General features: G+C 49.5%; 1 protein-coding gene across 1 annotated transcript in view; it reads right to left on the bottom strand.

Annotated features, from left to right (window-relative positions):
• kynu (kynureninase) overlaps positions 1-16,848 on the bottom strand; it is a 242,978-nt gene that overhangs the window by 131,022 nt on the left and 95,108 nt on the right. The window contains exons 5-6 of the mRNA XM_085986656.1: positions 1,378-1,449; positions 984-1,058 (exon numbers count right to left, since the gene is read on the bottom strand). Of these exons, the coding sequence (XP_085842782.1) occupies positions 984-1,058; positions 1,378-1,449 (147 nt within the window). The remainder of the gene's footprint in view (positions 1-983; positions 1,059-1,377; positions 1,450-16,848) is intronic.

The following is a 16,848-nucleotide window of genomic DNA, read 5'->3' as shown; positions in this document are numbered from 1 at the left end:
CAGTGATGTCCAATTGAGGGATTAATATTGGCCAGGACACCGTGGATAACTCCACTGCACTTCTTCAAAATAGTGCCGTAGGATCATTCACGTCCACCTATGGAGATAGACGGCTCCTTGGTTTAATGCTTCATCGGAACGATGGCACCTCCGACAATGCAGCACGCTCTCAGTGCTGCACTGGAATGTCAGTCCTAGATTTTTGTTTTCGGTTCCTGGGAGTGGGACTTGAATCCACAACCTTCTAATTCAAAGCCAAGTATGCTACCAACTGAGCCACAGCTGGCACATAGCAAGAATGTACTGCATTTTGGTACATGGAATAATGTTGCACATCAAATATGATTTTACACAACTTCATCTCAATTGTAGTGTGAAGTGTTACTATTAAGATATTCCAAATGAATAATTACGCAGAATCTTACAAAGCATAATTGCATTGGGGAATTATGTGAGTCACTTCTAGAACATTCTGGAAATGTAACTAATGGCAATTGTGGGCAGATTCTTGGAAGCTGTGGCACTCAGTACTTGACAGGGGAGGTCGCTGTGTGTGCATTACTCTAGTCGGGGGATATTTCTCTTCTCTTTGTGCTGCTTAAATAATAAAATTTGAGTACCGTTTAATGGCCTCCAGACCTCTGTTTTACAACTCTCAGCCAAGCAGTGTGATTTATTCACTCAGCGATGCAACAATATCAATAAGGTCACATTTTATCCCATTTTTTTCTAAGTCCACAATAAGGTAGCGAGCTCGCCTAGGTTAAGATTTAAAATTCCAGACCTCTCACAAGATCGACAGACTGTCGACAGAATCCAGATTGACCCTAATAACTCTTCCTGGTAATAATTTAAACAAAGGAAAATAAATAACTAAATAATGGTATGTGCCTTGGGAGTGTTGTTAGAATGATCAACTCTAATTAGGTACTGTGAAAAGGTAAACTGGTATATCATCTTGTCAATACAAAACTGACACAAACCTCCTCTGGAGACAGCAACAACATGCTTTCCTTAGGATCTAGTCCTTGAAGACGGATTTGAGACTCCACTGCATACTTTAAAAGAATGAAGGTTATAATTAATGATTTGCAGACTTTAACTTTTACTACATAAAAATCAATATAGCCAGTTTTCAGCTACTTCCATAGTCTCTTACTGAACCGTTGTATCAATCATATTGCATATTCTTCCCAAAAAACAGCATTGGTAATGAGATGCATACTGGGTGATCTTGTAATAAAGCTTGCTGAGATAGTGGCAGAGAGCCAAGTAGTAAATATTTCACCAACAGAAGAACTTAGTGTCAATGAATAAATCATTGCGTAACCTATACAAGGACTTGATTAATTCTAGTGCTGTAAAAGTAGTTCTTACGTGATCAGAAGGAAATGCTTTTGCTTCCATGAGAATCTTATGTCTACTTGACGTTGGTTTGTAGAAGGACAGCTATAAAACAAAAAGGTTGCCACATATAAAAGTTGAACAGTCAATATTTAAATAAATCTGTATTACATGCACCATGAGTAGTTTCGTTTTCCAACCAATGAACCAACACTTTTGACGTAAAGGACAAATGACCTTTCTTGTTGATGAGAAATGGAAGAGTGCCAGTTTTTCTTAACAATTAAGGTTAAGAAATTGTCCGAATGCATGGTTTTGAAACATACAGGGGGTATTTTTTACCAGGATTGGGTTTTGGGCAGGTGGGGGGGGGGGTGTGGGGGGGGTGCGGTGTGGGGGTTGAGCGAGGCCTGGGCTATTTTAACTCCCAGGCCTCACTTACGTGCCAGCCAGCTGCCTTGCCCGAAACATGAAATAAAATAGCTGGCCAGTTGGTTGAAATCACTTGGCCCAGAGGCTGCCCGCCGCTGTAAGGTAAGTGGTGGGAGAAGGTTTTGGCAGGGTCTTGCTGGTGGGAAGGTGAGGGCAGCAGAAGTCAAGATTTTTCTGGTGGGGCCTGGAGGATCACTCCCGCTCCCTTGACCCCTCAAAGGAAAGCTTAACACTTACCTTTTGTGGCCTCTTCAGTCTGCAGAAAAGCTTGCACTGAGCAGGGTGGCCATAGTGGGCATCCCACTCATGCCAGGATTAAATGTTCATGGGGTCTTATTGGCCAAATATAACCCTGATTTGCATACATATACGAGGCTCCCATCTGATTTAGGCCGGCACCTCATCTGCCATCAAAAACAGCGGTGTTAAAATCCCGGCGGAGTAGGAACAGAGCGAGTAATCAACCCGCTCCTTTTTAACTGTCTGCCAGGCGAGAGGGTTAAAATTGCCCACACAATTTCTAACAGTGCAATCTGGGCCTTAAAAGGGATATCATCAAGATTTGCCAATTATATCAAATTAGGAGGCTTTGTAAACTGTAAGGAAGAATGCATTAGGCTATTGGAGGGCATACGCAGGTTAGGGGATTGGGCAGATACGTGGCAAATGGACAGTTCAATGTACATAAATGTGGATGTTTTAGATTTATTACCCTGGATTATTGCAGCTCTCATATCTTAGATCAGTCACATAGGTGAGCCCCAACACCCCCAGCAATTTTGAGTGCGTCTATTCTTGCCTTCAGAGCTAGATAAGCCTTGCTAATGTACCCAGAATGAATGAAAAACGCTGTTTGGAATTGCTTTCCATAAGATCTCACTTCAGCCTTCAATAGCAGTAGAGCATTATATCAGAAACTGTAAAGTTTGAAATCTCAAGTGAATTTATTAAACTGACAGTAGACAACAACAACTTGCATTTATATAGCACCTTTAACATTGTAAAATGTCCCAAGGCACTTCACAGGAACATTATCAAACAGAATTTGACACCAAGCCACATAAGGAGATGTTAAGACAGGTGACCAAATGCTTGGTTAAAGAGGTAGGTTTAAAGGAGTGTCTTAAAGGAGGAGAGCAAGATAGAGAGGCGGAGAGGTTTAGGGAGGAAGTTCCAGAGCTTAGGGTCTAGGCAGCTGATGGCACGGCCACCAATGGTGGAGCGATGAAAGTCAGGGATGCACAAGTGAATACTCTAATAGTTGCTCAAAAGTTAAATATTTACAGTAGGAATTTTTAAATCTAACTTTTCATGTACATAATGTAATAAAAGTTTGCAACTCTTGAGAACTACACTGATCCTTAGTAAATTATTTTGAAAAGCACGGTGGCCCAGATTTTGCTGAAAAAATAACGGCATGTGAACGATGCATGCCACTATTAATGTACAAATCAGCCAGCATCTTGTGGTGAGGAAGAGATAACTCGTGAATTGCGAATCGCTTGTGATTTGCACCGCTCTGCCGTTAGCTTTGCGAAAATGGTATCTCACCTCGTGAGTTTCAATAAGCTGTTACATTTGCACATTAATTGCCCATTAAACACGCCACAGAAAATTAAGTCTAATAATTAACAGTAAAACATACGCTTTAAACAACATGGTAGTTGTTAATGATTGCTAATCAACCTCTCTTGCCCAAAAAAATAAACAATAAAAAGTGTGGGGCTAAAAATTGAGTAGTGCCCCATTTAGCGCCCCAGAAAAATTAGTTCCCCTGTGCCGGAAATTGAGTGGTTGCACCCCAAGAGGGAAGCGGGGCACTACTGGAAGCACCCCGCGTCCCTTTTGGGGCACTGCGAGTCAATATCACGGTGCTGTGGCACGTCGTGCCGCGGTATTACAGGCCTTCCTCCCCTTCTTAAATGGGAGGGGCCTTGCGCAGCGCGACCCGGGGCCCAAATGTGCCCCCGGGGATCGGGAGTGCTGGCAAAAGAGCCCGGCACTCAAGAGAAGTGCCGGGCTCTTACAGCGCAGCCGGCACTCCGAGGGGGTGGCCATTCAGGAGGCTGGGAACGGGAGCACAGGCAGGTGCTGGCAGGCCGCCAGCAACAAAAATGTCCGGCCCACACCTCGTCTTTAAATTGCGCCGCCCCGGCCACAGGTAGGCCCCACTGACCCTGTCGGACATAGTGTCTGCCGGTAAGTCAGGGGGTGCTCCCAAAGATCGTGGCCGGGGCGCGAGCGGGGCGCTGCGAATGGCGATAACGTCATCGCCGGCAACATAGCGCCACCGCTAACCTCCCGCTGAAATTTGCGGGAGGCATTGGCAGCGCCGTGCCCGGGCGCTAGTTGCTTTGCGCCCCATTAGCAACCTCTTAGGGCGCTAACAGGAGGCGCAAAACAATGAATTTTTCCCCCCATGGAGTCTCATTCTTTCAGGTTGTGAATTGTTGTTGGGAGATTTTTAAAATGTAAAATTTTCAATTTTCAATTTTTTTTCTTATTTTTCCTTTCTCTCCTAATCCAATTTTTCTTTCTCTCTGAGCATCTGATTTAAGATTGAATTCACCCACTCTAATTCATCGTCCTTCTCAGTCCTTCCTCTGTTTATTTCTCAATCCTTTAATCTCATTGGTTAAGGAGATAAACTATTTATCACATTGTCCACCAAGGACCCAGATGCCCCATTGCTCTCACTGTGCCATTATCAGCTCGCAATTCCAGAAAAGTTTTAAACCAAAATGTGCACGAACAAGTCTAACTAGCAGGGCAGCAAAATCCCCATGCCAGCAAAATCAGGGCCGTTAGTGCTTCCTCTGTTTCAGGAAAATCAACCTGGCTCCTCTGAGATTTCCAAACAGTCTCTTTACTGCTCTGAGATTTTCGAATTATCACTCCTTATTTTGACTAGAATCTCAGAAAAGAGTTATTGGGATTTCATGGATTTTGACAACAAACCTTTCAAATTCAAAAAGGTACTGCCAGTCAAATACAAACTGATCTACTGACAAAGTCTGGATATACTTAAAAATTGTGGGCCAGAAAATTGGGCGCACTCATTTATGGGTGCACGAGGGGTGCAGGGATTGAACCCTGCGCCTGACTGGTGATGCCCAGGCGTCCTTGATATTGGGCCTCGGGCCTCATTTCCACTGAGCCGGCGTGTTATGGAGAGCCACAAACAGCTCGCTGCCAAAGCACGATGGAGGGGCTGCTGCTGGTGTCGGTGAGTCCCTCAGGTAAGTGAAGCAACCAGGAAGAGTGGCAACTGGGAAGGGGGGGTGACTGGGGAGGGAGGAGGTGATCGGGAATGAGGAGACTATCAAGTCGGGAGGTAGCCAAGTCGGAGGTAGCCCGGGGGTGGGTAGGGGTTAGCGGTGGCCGGGGGGCGGGGGGTGCGGGAGTGGGGGGGAATGGGCGGAGTAGCAGTGATTGGGAAAGAAGGGGCAGGGAACAGGCAGTGATTGGGGATCACTAGCAATCGGGGGGCATCGGTGTCCATTTGGGGGCAGGGACGTGGTGCGCCACGGTTCCACATTCAGGTAAATATATTTTAAAATGTTTCCTTGTTGGTTGCAGCCTAAAAGAAAGTCCCTTTAAGGACCACCTGTTAGGCTGCGCATAGTTCTAGCTTTCCTAAGTGCTGCCGGTGCCGGCTGCCTCAGAGCAAAGCATTCTTGCAGTGGGGCCTCAAACAGACGTTTAGCCCCGTATTTGTATACAAAAAGGGGGCGATTTTCCTGCAGGTGTGGGGAATTGTCGGGTTCCCCGAATGTCGGGGCTCCCACACAAATCTAAATGGGTCTGCCAGATTGATGCAATTTTCCCTCAATTGGCCAATTCATTTCCAGCGTGTGGGAACCCTTGCTAATTGACTATTTCCAGTCAGAAAGTCGCACAGTATGATGTCATCATTCGTGGTGCTTTTAAGGTCCACAGCAAGCATTGCTTCCTCTGCAGGCTTCTAAATGAACCATACAGGATGGCAGAGGAGCCTGCAGCAGCTGTGGCCAGTGCCAGACCCCGAGCTGCCTCCAAATTCGACGAGGCTTCACTGCAGGCATTATTGGATGGGGTTAGGGCACACAGGGAGGTCCTCTTCCTAAGGTCAGGGAGGAAGAGGCCTCCCACTGAGACCAAAGCTGCATGGATGTAGGTGTCAGCAGATGTCAACTCGCTGGGAGTCACCAGAAGAACCTGGATATAGTGTCGGAAGCGATTCCATGACCTTCACCATACAGGAAAAGTAAGTACGAAGTTTCCATCACCTTCAAACTGATCCCCATTGCCTTTCCCCATCAGCACTCAGCTTTAGCACTCTCTTCCTCCACATCCCACTTCACAGTCACATCCCTGCACCCTTACCCATTCCCTCTCTCTCTATGCTCACATTCACTGTGAGGGTGCCAGTTAGTTCTCTCAGTAACCCCTAGATGGCACCTTCACTTGTTTGATTCCCTTTGCTAAATTGTTACTAGTTTACTTAACTGCTTTTTATCAGGTTTATTGGTTTCACCTGTTTTTGCTTGTATTTAAGTTCTGTGGTTTCTTCCCTCTGTGCTCAGTCTTGACAAGCCGTTGCCTAGTGGTAGCTTGTCTTGAGCTCCTATCTTTGCAACTGTTTACCTGTGTGATTCTAGTAAAGTACTTTTATTTAAGACTGCATAACTGCTTCTCGCCTCGTCTGTCTGCACTTGGGTCCAGAACCAGCCTTGCCCTGACAGCAAGACTGAGCCAGTATGGACCCAGCAGTGATGGAGGAACTTCGTTCTATTCTCTCCCATCAAGGTGCTTTCCTCGGCCGCCTTGAGCAACTTCTTCAAAGCATTTTGGACAAGGTAGATACGTGGACTCAGACCATTCAACACCCAGCCGCTGTGGCTTCTGCTCAGGATGTTCCTCCTCAGTCAGTTCCTTTGGGTGCTACCCCACCGGTCGCCGATCTCCAGACTCACCGAGAGCCTTGCCTACCCATGCCAGAGCGCTATGACGGTCATCTGGGCAAGTGTCGCGGCTTCTTGACCCAGTGCTTCCTAGTTTTTGAACTCCAACCCTCCATGTTCCTATCACCCCACTCTAAGGTAGCGTTCATCATATCACTACTCTCGGGAAAAGCTCTTGCCTGGGCTACCGCTATCTGGGAGCAGCAATCTTTCGTCTGCTCGGACATTCTCCTTTTCGTCGAAGAGATGAGCAAAGTCTTTGACCATCCTGTGAGTGGACGGGAGGCAGCTAAGAGACTTTTGAATCTCCGCCAGGGCAACTGCAGCGTAGCCAACTTCGCCATTGAGTTCCGCACACTCGCTGCGGAGAGCCGCTGGAACACCGAGGCCCTTCTCTCCACATTTCTTCATGGCCTCTCCGAATCTATCAAAGATGAACTGGCATCCAGAGAGGTTCCGGAGGACTTTGACACGCTCATCTCCCTTGCCATCAGAGTGGATAACCGCCTCCGGGAGCATGGTAGAGAGAGGAGATTCACTACTTCCACAGATGTGAGATCTTCCGGTGTTTCGAATCTGACCCAGAGTTTCCAAGTACCCCCGAGTCCATCTGTTAGCGCCGAAGAGGAACCTATGCAACTCGGCAGAACTCGGCTCTCCCAGTTTGAGAGACAGAGGAGATTGAGAGAGGGGCGTTGTCTTTACTGTGGCCTGTCTGGCCATCTCAGAGCCACATGCCCTGAGCATCAGGAAAAAGCCAGGAGGATTGGGAAAATACGGGCAGATCAAATCCCTTCTCCTACTCCTTCTGTCTTCCAAACCCTGCTTCCTGCTCGTCTCTCTTGGGAGGGACAACAGTACAACCTCCAGGCGTTTATTGACTCCGGGGCCGCTGGCTGTTTTATCGATGCCACCCTTGTGCGCAGCCTGAAAATTCCTTTCTCCCGCCTTGACAAGCCTTTACAAGTCACCGCCCTCGACGGCAGGCCCCTTGGTTCTGGGCGTATTCATCATATCACCGGAGTATTACATGTCCAAGTAGGGGAGAGACATCAAAGTTGCTGCAGTTTCACCTTATCGATTCACCTGAGCTCCCTCTCGTTCTTGGACATCCGTGGCTCTCTCTTCTCAACCCTCACATTGACTAGACTACCGGGACTGTGCTGGAGTGGGGTCCTTCATGTCTAGCCAACTGTCTTAAGGTCTTCCCTAGTCTGCCCCGTCCCTCCTCTCCCGAGCCAGCTGATCAGCTGGACCTTGCTCATGTGCCCCCTGAATATTCGGACCTCCATGCTGTGTTTAGTAAGAGGCGGTCCACTACACTCCCCCCACACCGGTCCTACGACTGTGCCATTGATCTCCTGCCTGGCACTAGCCCCCCTCGGGGTTGGCTCTACTCTCTCTCTGGCCCTGAGAATGTTTCCATGGAAGAATACATCAAGGAAGCCCTCGCTACAGGTTTCATTCGCCCTTCCACCTCCCCAGCGGGTGCTGGCTTCTTTTTTGCAAAGAAGAAGGATGGTGGTCTCAGGCCTTGCATAGACTATCAGGGGCTTAACAAAATTACCATTAAGAACCGTTATCCTCTCCCTTTGATGTCTTCAGCGTTTGAGCAGCTGCAGGGAGCTACCATCTTCTCCAAACTTGACCTCCGCAACGCGTACAACCTGGTCCGCATTAGGGAGGGGGATGAATGGAAGACTGCCTTTATCACCCCTAGCGGTCACTGGGAATACCTCGTCATGCCCTTTGGTCTCACTAACGCTCCTGCTGTCTTCCAAGCTCTGGTCAATGATGTGCTCCGGGACCTGCTGAACCAGTTCGTGTTTGTTTATTTGGATGACATTCTCATCTTCTCAAAATCCCCCCAGCAGCATGTCCAACACGTCAGACAGGTTCTGCAGAGGCTTTTGGAGAACCGTCTCTTTGTCAAATCTGAGAAATGTGAATTCCATGTCTCTAAGGTCACCTTCCTGGGCTACGTCATCTCCTGTGGAAGCGTCCAGATGGATCCTAGCAAGGTTCAAGCCGTCTTGAACTGGCCGCGTCCCACGTCGGTTAAGCAGGTTCAGCGGTTCCTGGGATTCGCCAACTTTTACAGACGCTTCATCCGCAACTTCAGCTATATTGCCGCCTCCCTCTCCGCATTGACCAAGGGCTCGTCTTTACGGTTCAGTTGGCCTTCTGATGCGGAACGGGCCTTCCAGAGGCTCAAACAATGTTTCACCTCTGCTCCCATTCTGGTACACCCGGACCCCACCCTGCCCTTTATCATAGAGGTGGATGCCTCGGATATTGAAGTCAGGGCTGTCCTGTCCCAGCGCTCCCTGAAGGACCAAAAGCTACATCCCTGTGCCTTCTTTTCCCATCGCCTGAAGCCAGCAGAGAGTAACTACGATGTCGGCAACAGGGAGATCTTTGCAGTTAAGTTGGCCTTGGAGGAGTGGAGACACTGGTTGGAGGGAGCAGAGCATCCTTTTGTCGTCTGGACCGACCATAAAAATCTAACATATATCCAGGACGCCAAGCGCCTCAACCCTCGGCAGGCCAGGTGGGCTCTCTTCTTTAACCGTTTCAACTTTCTCCTGTCTTACCACCCAGGGTCTAAGAACCTCAAACCGGATGCCCTTTCTCGCCAGTTTGACCCCGCAGAAAAGGACCCTACCCCGGAACCTATCATCCCCAGTTCCTGCATCGTTGCTCCCATCGCATGGGAGATTGAGACTGTGGTGCAAGGGGCCCAACGTCAGGAGGCTGACCCTGGAGGAGGCCCTCCTAATAGTCTTTATGTCCCCAGTCAGGTGCACGCCCAGGTCCTTCAATGGGGCCACTCTTCTCGATTGACTGGTCATCCTGGGATCCGTCGGACTCTCGAGTTCCTTAAGAGGAGGTTCTGGTGGCCCTCTATTGAAGCCGACACCCGGGCCTTTGTCTCCGCTTGTCCCGTCTGTGCCCAGAACAAGGCATCCCAACAACCTCCGCTTGGTCTCCTGCATCCCTTGCCCATCCCCAGCCGTCCCTGGTCTCATATCGCCCTGGATTTCATCACCGGGCTACCTCCATCTGAGGGATTCACTTCCATCCTAGTTGTGGTTGATCACTTTTCCAAGGCTGCTCACTTCGTCCCTCTTGTCAAGCTTCCCTCTGCCAGAGAGACTGCCCAGCTGGTTGTCCAGCATTTCTTCCGCCTCCATGGCTTGCCCCTGGATGTCGTCTCTGACCGTGGTCCCCAGTTCTCATCCAGGTTCTGGAAGGCTTTTTGTTCCCTCCTGGGCGCTTCCATCAGTCTCTCCTCTGGGTTCCACCCACAGTCTAACGGCCAGACTGAGAGAACCAACCAAGATCTGGAGAGGGTGCTAAGAAGCTTTGTGTCCTCCAATCCTTCCACCTGGAGCAAGTATCTGGTCTGGCCAGAGTATGCGCACAATACCCTTCAGAGCTCCTCCACTGGCCTCTCACCTTTTGAATGTCAATATGGCTTCCAACCGCCACTCTTCCCTGAACAGGAGAGGGAGGTAGGAGTCCCGGCTGCCCAGGGGTTCGTCCAACGCTGCCGCCGTACCTGGAGGAGGGTCCGATCCGCCTTGCAACTCGCTTCTTCTCGGCAGAAAGTGCAGGCTGACCGACACCGCCGCCCAGCTCCTCGGTTCCGGACCGGACAGAAGGTCTGGCTGTCTACCCGGAATCGTCCACTCCATGTGGAGTCCCGCAAGTTGGCTCCCCGGTTCATTGGACCTTTTAGGATTTTGGAAAAAGTAAACCCTGTGGCCTACCGGCTCCTCCTTCCTCGGTCGATGAAGATACATCCCACGTTCCACGTCTCTCACCTCAAGCCGGTACTTACCAGTCCCTTGGTTCCTGCTTCCAGACCTCCCCGCCTGCCCCGCATGATTGACGGTCAGCAAGCCTACACTGTCCGTCGCCTCCTTGATAGTCGCCGGGTTAGGAGGTGCATTCAATACCTGGTCGACTGGGAGGGTTATGGTCCTGAAGAGCGTTCCTGGGTTCCGGCCCGGGACATTTTGGATCCTGAACTCATCAGGGATTTTCGCCATCGCCACCCTGATCGTCCAGGAGGAACGTCAGGAGCCGTTCCTAGGGGAGGGGGGTCCTGTGAGGGTGCCGGTTAGTTCCCTCAGTAACCCCTAGATGGCACCTTCACTTGTTTGTTTCCCTTTGCTAAATTGTTACTAGTTTACTTAACTGCCTTTTTATCAGGTTTATTGGTTTCACCTGTTTTTGCTTGTATTTAAATTCTGTGGTTTCTTCCCTCTGTGCTCAGTCTTGACAAGCCGTTGCCTAGTGGTAGCTTGTCTTGAGCTCCTATGTTTGTAACTGTTTACCTGTGTGATTCTAGTAAGGTACTTTTATTTAAGACTGCATACCTGCTTCTCGCCTCGTCTGTCTGCACTTGGGTCCAGAACCAGCCTCGTCCTGACATTCACATAACTATTCCACCATGCAGCCCTCACACTCCCTCTCACTCTGATGCTTTGAACACAACTGACAACACACAGGGAGGACCCTTGGTCTTGCAGCCTCACACCATCTTTGTCTCCCTCTAAGTATCTATGTTATGCAATCTGTACACTCACTCCTTCATTCTCACTCAACCTCCACTTGTCTCCCTCATTGCAGGAAAAGAGAGCTCACAACAACAGAGAGTGAGCCAGGACTAGAGGAGGCCCACCCTCAATAGCCCACCTGACCCCCTGGGAGGAAGGAGTGCTGGAAATTGTCGGGGCTGATGTGGCTGCGGAAGTTGGGGAAGGAGAGACAGGGGCAGTCCCGCAAGCTGGTGACAGAATAGTTTTCCATCTCTCTCATTGACATAGCATGAGTTGCTGTTATGATTCTGAAGCTACATCATATGGACTTATGAACATCTGCAAAATCCAATGTGCATGTAACCTTGGCATCACATCTCTAACTCTTTCCTTTACTCCCCCACAGGACCATCCAGAGCCCCCGTCCCCACTGTGGAGGAGGAAGAGGCTCTGAGCAGCCAGACTCCTCAGAGGAAGCTCCAACCTCTGAGGGCACAGTGTCAGCAGAAGTAAGCACACCCAGCACCAGCGCAGACACTCACACCTCGGCGGGACCTTCGGACATAGAGTAGTGTTGTCATCTGGTGTTTCACAGCTCACAAGTGAGCATCAGCAGATTGTGGAGACAGGGACAGCAGTGGAGAGTCCTCGTCGGAGGGCGCAGGACTCTGCCAGCTCAGCTCAGTTGCATGTCGACCCTCTGCCTCTGGGTCCATCCGCAAGAGAAGAGGTGATGGATCTCCATGCAGAGATGCAGGAGTCTCTGGCAGGTTTTGTCTCCAGGGTTGCTGCGAGTGTGGAGCGAATGGATGAGTCCATAGTGAACATGAGCAGAGCCTTAGTGGAGTCATTGGCGCATGAACGCATCACCACGGAAAGGATGTCTACCTCCGTGGAAAAGATTGCTACCTCCGTGGTAAGGCTGGCTACCGTAGAGGAGAGGATGGCTACGGTAGAGGAGAGGAGGGCTACGGCCGAGGAGAGGAGGGCTACGGCCATGGAGGAGCTTAGTCGCCAGGGTATGGAAAATATGGTGAGTGTTTAGAATAGAATGACATCTCTTGAGGAGTGATGGGCATCTATTGAACACAGAAACCAGACCTTCATGGAAGTCCTTCTGAGTAGGACTTCCAGTGCAGATACGGGTCCCCATGGCCCCCCTGATGTGCAGCAAGGTGCTCTCCAGCCACTTGCAAGCGCTGAGGGGGACCTGACCCATGAGAGGGAGGTTGTTGGCACACCTCAAGGAAGTGGGGGCTCCTCTCCATGCGCTCACACTTCCATGCCACTGCAGAGCCCTTGGTCAGAGCCCTGCCGGAGTCCACACCCAACGGAGATAGATGTTTCAACTCCTGCACAGCCGTAGGCGCAGCAGATGGCTGGTGAGCCCTCACATGCTCGCCACCCCAGAGGATGCCCGCCAAAGGTGTCGCAACAGGAGAAGCAGGAAACTCAGCAAGGGACCTCCAAATCTGCTGAAGCCACAGGGGAATCATTACGTAGGAGCACGCGTAAGAGAAAAATGAATCACGACTAATCACTTAGGTGAAAAATGTTGTATATAGTTATTATGTCATCAGCATCTTGTTTATAAAAAATCTGATGGCAACTGCTGCAGTTGTGGCGTGTGCCATTTGGCAAATGGGGATTTCACATTGAGGCCTTAGGATTACTTGCAGTTGTCAGGATGCTGGTCAAATAGGTAGGAATGCGTAGGGTTTGGCCATTGTCAATGCTCAGGTAAGAAGCAGCGAGGCTACAGTGTTTGATGTACTAGGCTAAACAAATCTGGCCAGGATGAGTGCGTTCCTTCCATCCCGGGCAGCAATGTTCTCGCATAATGGTGACGCTGGTTGCTGGGCCTCTGCAGGATGGTCGTTTTCGCCCTTCTCCTCCTCCTCAGCATCATCTACATCCGAGGCGGGTCTGTGAGGAGCCACTTGGTCCTGAGGAATCTGCAAGCCACGACGCTGTGCCATGTTGTGAAGTACACAGCAAACCACGACGAGTATGGAGACCCTGGCTGCTGAGTACTGCAGGGCTCCACCTGATCTATCCAGGCATCTGAAGCGCATCTTCAGCAATCCGATGGCTTGCTCGATAATGCATCTGCTGGAAATGTGGCTGGAATTGTAGCGCTCCTCAGCTTCGTTGGTTGGTCTCCTCAATGGCGTCATTAGCCAAGTCCGCAGGGGATAGCCCTTGTCTCCAAATAGCCATCCCTGAAGTTCGTCTGGCGGCCTGAATAGCGGAGGCACAGTAGACTGGCGCAGTATGAAGGAGTCATGGCAGCTGCCAGGGTACTTGGCACAAACATGCAAAATCTCCTTCCTGTGCTCATACACCAGCTGAACGTTAAGGGAGTGGAAGCCCTTGCGGTTGACAAAAACTCCTGGATTGTGATGGGGTGCCCTAAGGGCCACATGTGTGCAGTCAATGATGCCCTGCACCCTTGGAAAGTCTGCCAGATGAGCTAATCCAAGCGCTCGCGCCCTCTTGTGAAATGGATGTGATTGTGCGCGAGGGCAAAGAGGGCATCGGTTACCTGCGTGATGCAAGTGTGTGCGGCCGCCTGGGAGATGCTGCTGATGTCTGCTGCTGATCCCTGGAAGGAGCCTGAGGCAAAAAAGTTGAGTGCGGTGGTGACTTTGATGGCCACTGGTAAGGAGTGTCGACCTGCTGCTCTGGGCTCCAGGTCTTGCTGTAGCATTGCGCAGATGTCAGTCACTACCTCTCTCGAAAGTCGGAGCCGCCTTTGGCACTGCTGCTCAGTCATGTTGAGGTAGCTGACCCTGTGTCTATAGACCCTGTTTGGGGGGTATCTCCTGCACTGACGGCCTTCCATGCGCTGGCCCCTTCTGGCCTGTGCTGCCTCAGATGGGTGAGCCGCAGCCTGTCGCTCCTGCTGCTGCTGCTGTTGCTGGTGCTGTTGTTGCTGGTGCTGCTGTTGTTGCTGGATCTGCTGTTGCCACCTCTGCTGCTGGAGATCCTCTAATGCCAAGAAGGGAAGGAAAAAAAGGCCTCCCATGCTTCTGGTAGATGCCTCCGTTGAGGAAGCGCTGAGTGAGGGTGGTGAGAGGGGCTTCCCAGGAGCTCACACTGGAAAAGTGTTAGACTCCAACCTTCCACAGCTGTGGTTAAGCCTGGAATAAGTTGCCCCAAGCCTGAAACAACAAGGTCCTGCAACCTACAAATGATGTCTGATTAAATCTCTTCTTTCCTGATTGACCTGCAGCTGATAGTCAGCAATCTGATGTTGTTCACACCAGGTTTCATCAGCGGGGTTCCCACCAGGCGTGATTAACATGGGAAAAGGCTGAAAATAGCAAGGGCCCCTTAAAATGGCATTATAGATGCCAATTATTGGTGATTAAGGTGCCTGAAGACCAGTCCCGCCTGCTGCATGCGGGACTGATTCGGGTCGGACAGAAACGCCTGGGTGAAAATCGGACGGGGTGGGGAATCAGGCAGGGAGTCGCAACCACCTATTTTTGCGATTTTTTTTTTTTTTTTTTTTTTTTTCCCCCCCACATGCCTGAAAGCCCGCCTGATGGCTCCAGGAAAATCGCCCCCAAAGGGTCTAATGCCTGTTTCAGGCATGGGCACTGCACACTGATATTTTGGACTTTAACAATATAGCGAGTGGCGCACTTCCGGCTCATAATGAGCGCGCACATCCTGTCCCCCACATTTGAAGCAATATCGTACCCAAAATACAGGCTCTGCGCAGCCAAGTTTCTGGGCCTGTGCATTAGACCTCCTCTCCAGGCTGTTACTAGGGAGATGATAACAAAAAAACTGAGTCCAAGACTTTGCCTTTAGCTGGTTGCTAAAATACACAATGACTGAGTTTTAAAGGCGTAGCACTCAAATCAAAATCTAGACAACATACACTTGCATAAGAACATAAGAAGTAGGAGCAGGAGTAGGCCATACGGCCCCTCGGGCCTGCTCCGCCATTCAATAGGATCATGGCTGACCCGAATCTAGACTCACGTCCACTTCGCTGCCCTCTCCCCATAACCCCTTATTCCCTTATCTGCTAGGAAACTGTCTATCTCCATTTTAAATTTATTTAATGTTGCAGCTTCCACAGCACTCTGGGGTAGCAAATTCCATAGATTTACTACCCTCTGAGTGAAGAAGTTTCTCCTCATCTCAGTTTTGAAAGGGCAGCCCCTTATTCTTAGATTATGCCCCCTAGTTCTAGTCTCACCCATCAGTGGAAACATCCTCCCGGCATCCACCCGATCAAGCCCCCTCACAATCTTATATGTTTCGATAAGATCGCATCTCATTCTTCTGAACTCCAATGAGTAGAGTCCCAACCTACTCAACCTTTCCTCATACGTCAACCCCCTCATCTCCGGAATCAACCGAGTGAACCTTCTCTGAACCGCCTCGAGAGCAAGTATATCTTTTCTTAAATATGGAAACCAAAACTGCACGCAGTATTCTAGGTGTGGCCTCACCAATACCCTGTATAACTGCAGCAAGACTTCCCTGTTTTTATACTCCATCCCCCTTGCAATAAAAGCCAAGATTCCATTGGCCTTCCTGATCACCTGCTGCACCTGCATACTAACTTTTTGTGTTTCATGCACCAGGACCCCCAGATCCCTTTGTACTGTAGCACTTTACAGTTTCTTTCCATTTAGATAATAACTTGCTCTTTGATTTTTTCTGCCAAAGCGCATAACCTCACACTTTCCAACATTATATTGCATCTGCCAAATCTCTGCCCACTCACTTAGCCTGTCTATGTCCTTTTGCAGGTTTTTTATGTCATCCTCACTCATTGCTTTCCCTCCCATCTTTGTATCGTCGGCAAACTTGGATATTATGCACTCGGTCCCTTCCTCCAAATCGTTAATATAGATTGTAAAGAGTTGGGGTCCCAGCACTGACCCTTGCGGAACACCACTAGTTACTGATTGCCAGCCCGAGAATGAACCATTTATCCCAACTCTTTGTTTTCTGTTAGATAGCCAATCTTCCACCCATGCCAGTATATTACCCCCAATCCAATGATTTCTTATCTTCATCAGTAATCTTTTGTGTGGAACCTTGTCAAATGCCTTTTGGAATTCCAAATACACTACATCCACTGGTTCCCCTTTATCCACCCTGTATGTTACATCCTCAAAGAATTCGAGCAAATTTGTCAAACATGACTTCCCCTTCATAAAACCATGCTGACTCTGTCCTATTAAATTATGTTTATCCAAATGCTCTGTTGCTGTTTCCTTAATAATGGACTCCAACATTTTGCCAACCACAGATGTTAGGCTAACTGGTCTATAGTTTCCAGCTTTTTGTCTACTTCCCTTCTTAAATAAGGGTGTTACATTAGCAGTTTTCCAATCTGCCGGGACCTTTCCTGAGTCCAGGGAGTTCTGGAAAATAATCACCAATGCATCCACAATCCCTACCGCCACTTCTCTCAAGACCCTAGGATGTAGGCCATCAGGTCCGGGGGATTTATCCACCTTAAGTCCCATTATTTTACTGAGTACCATCTCTTTAGTGATTTTAATCGTCTTTAGCTCCTCCCCACCCCATTGCCCCCTGTTTATCCAGTG

Source organism: Somniosus microcephalus, chromosome 4 (assembly GCF_052327205.1).
Source record: "Somniosus microcephalus isolate GS21.2 chromosome 4, FLI_Smic_1.0, whole genome shotgun sequence".
NCBI lineage: Eukaryota > Metazoa > Chordata > Chondrichthyes > Squaliformes > Somniosidae > Somniosus > Somniosus microcephalus.
This window is presented reverse-complemented; position numbering and strand designations above follow the sequence as displayed.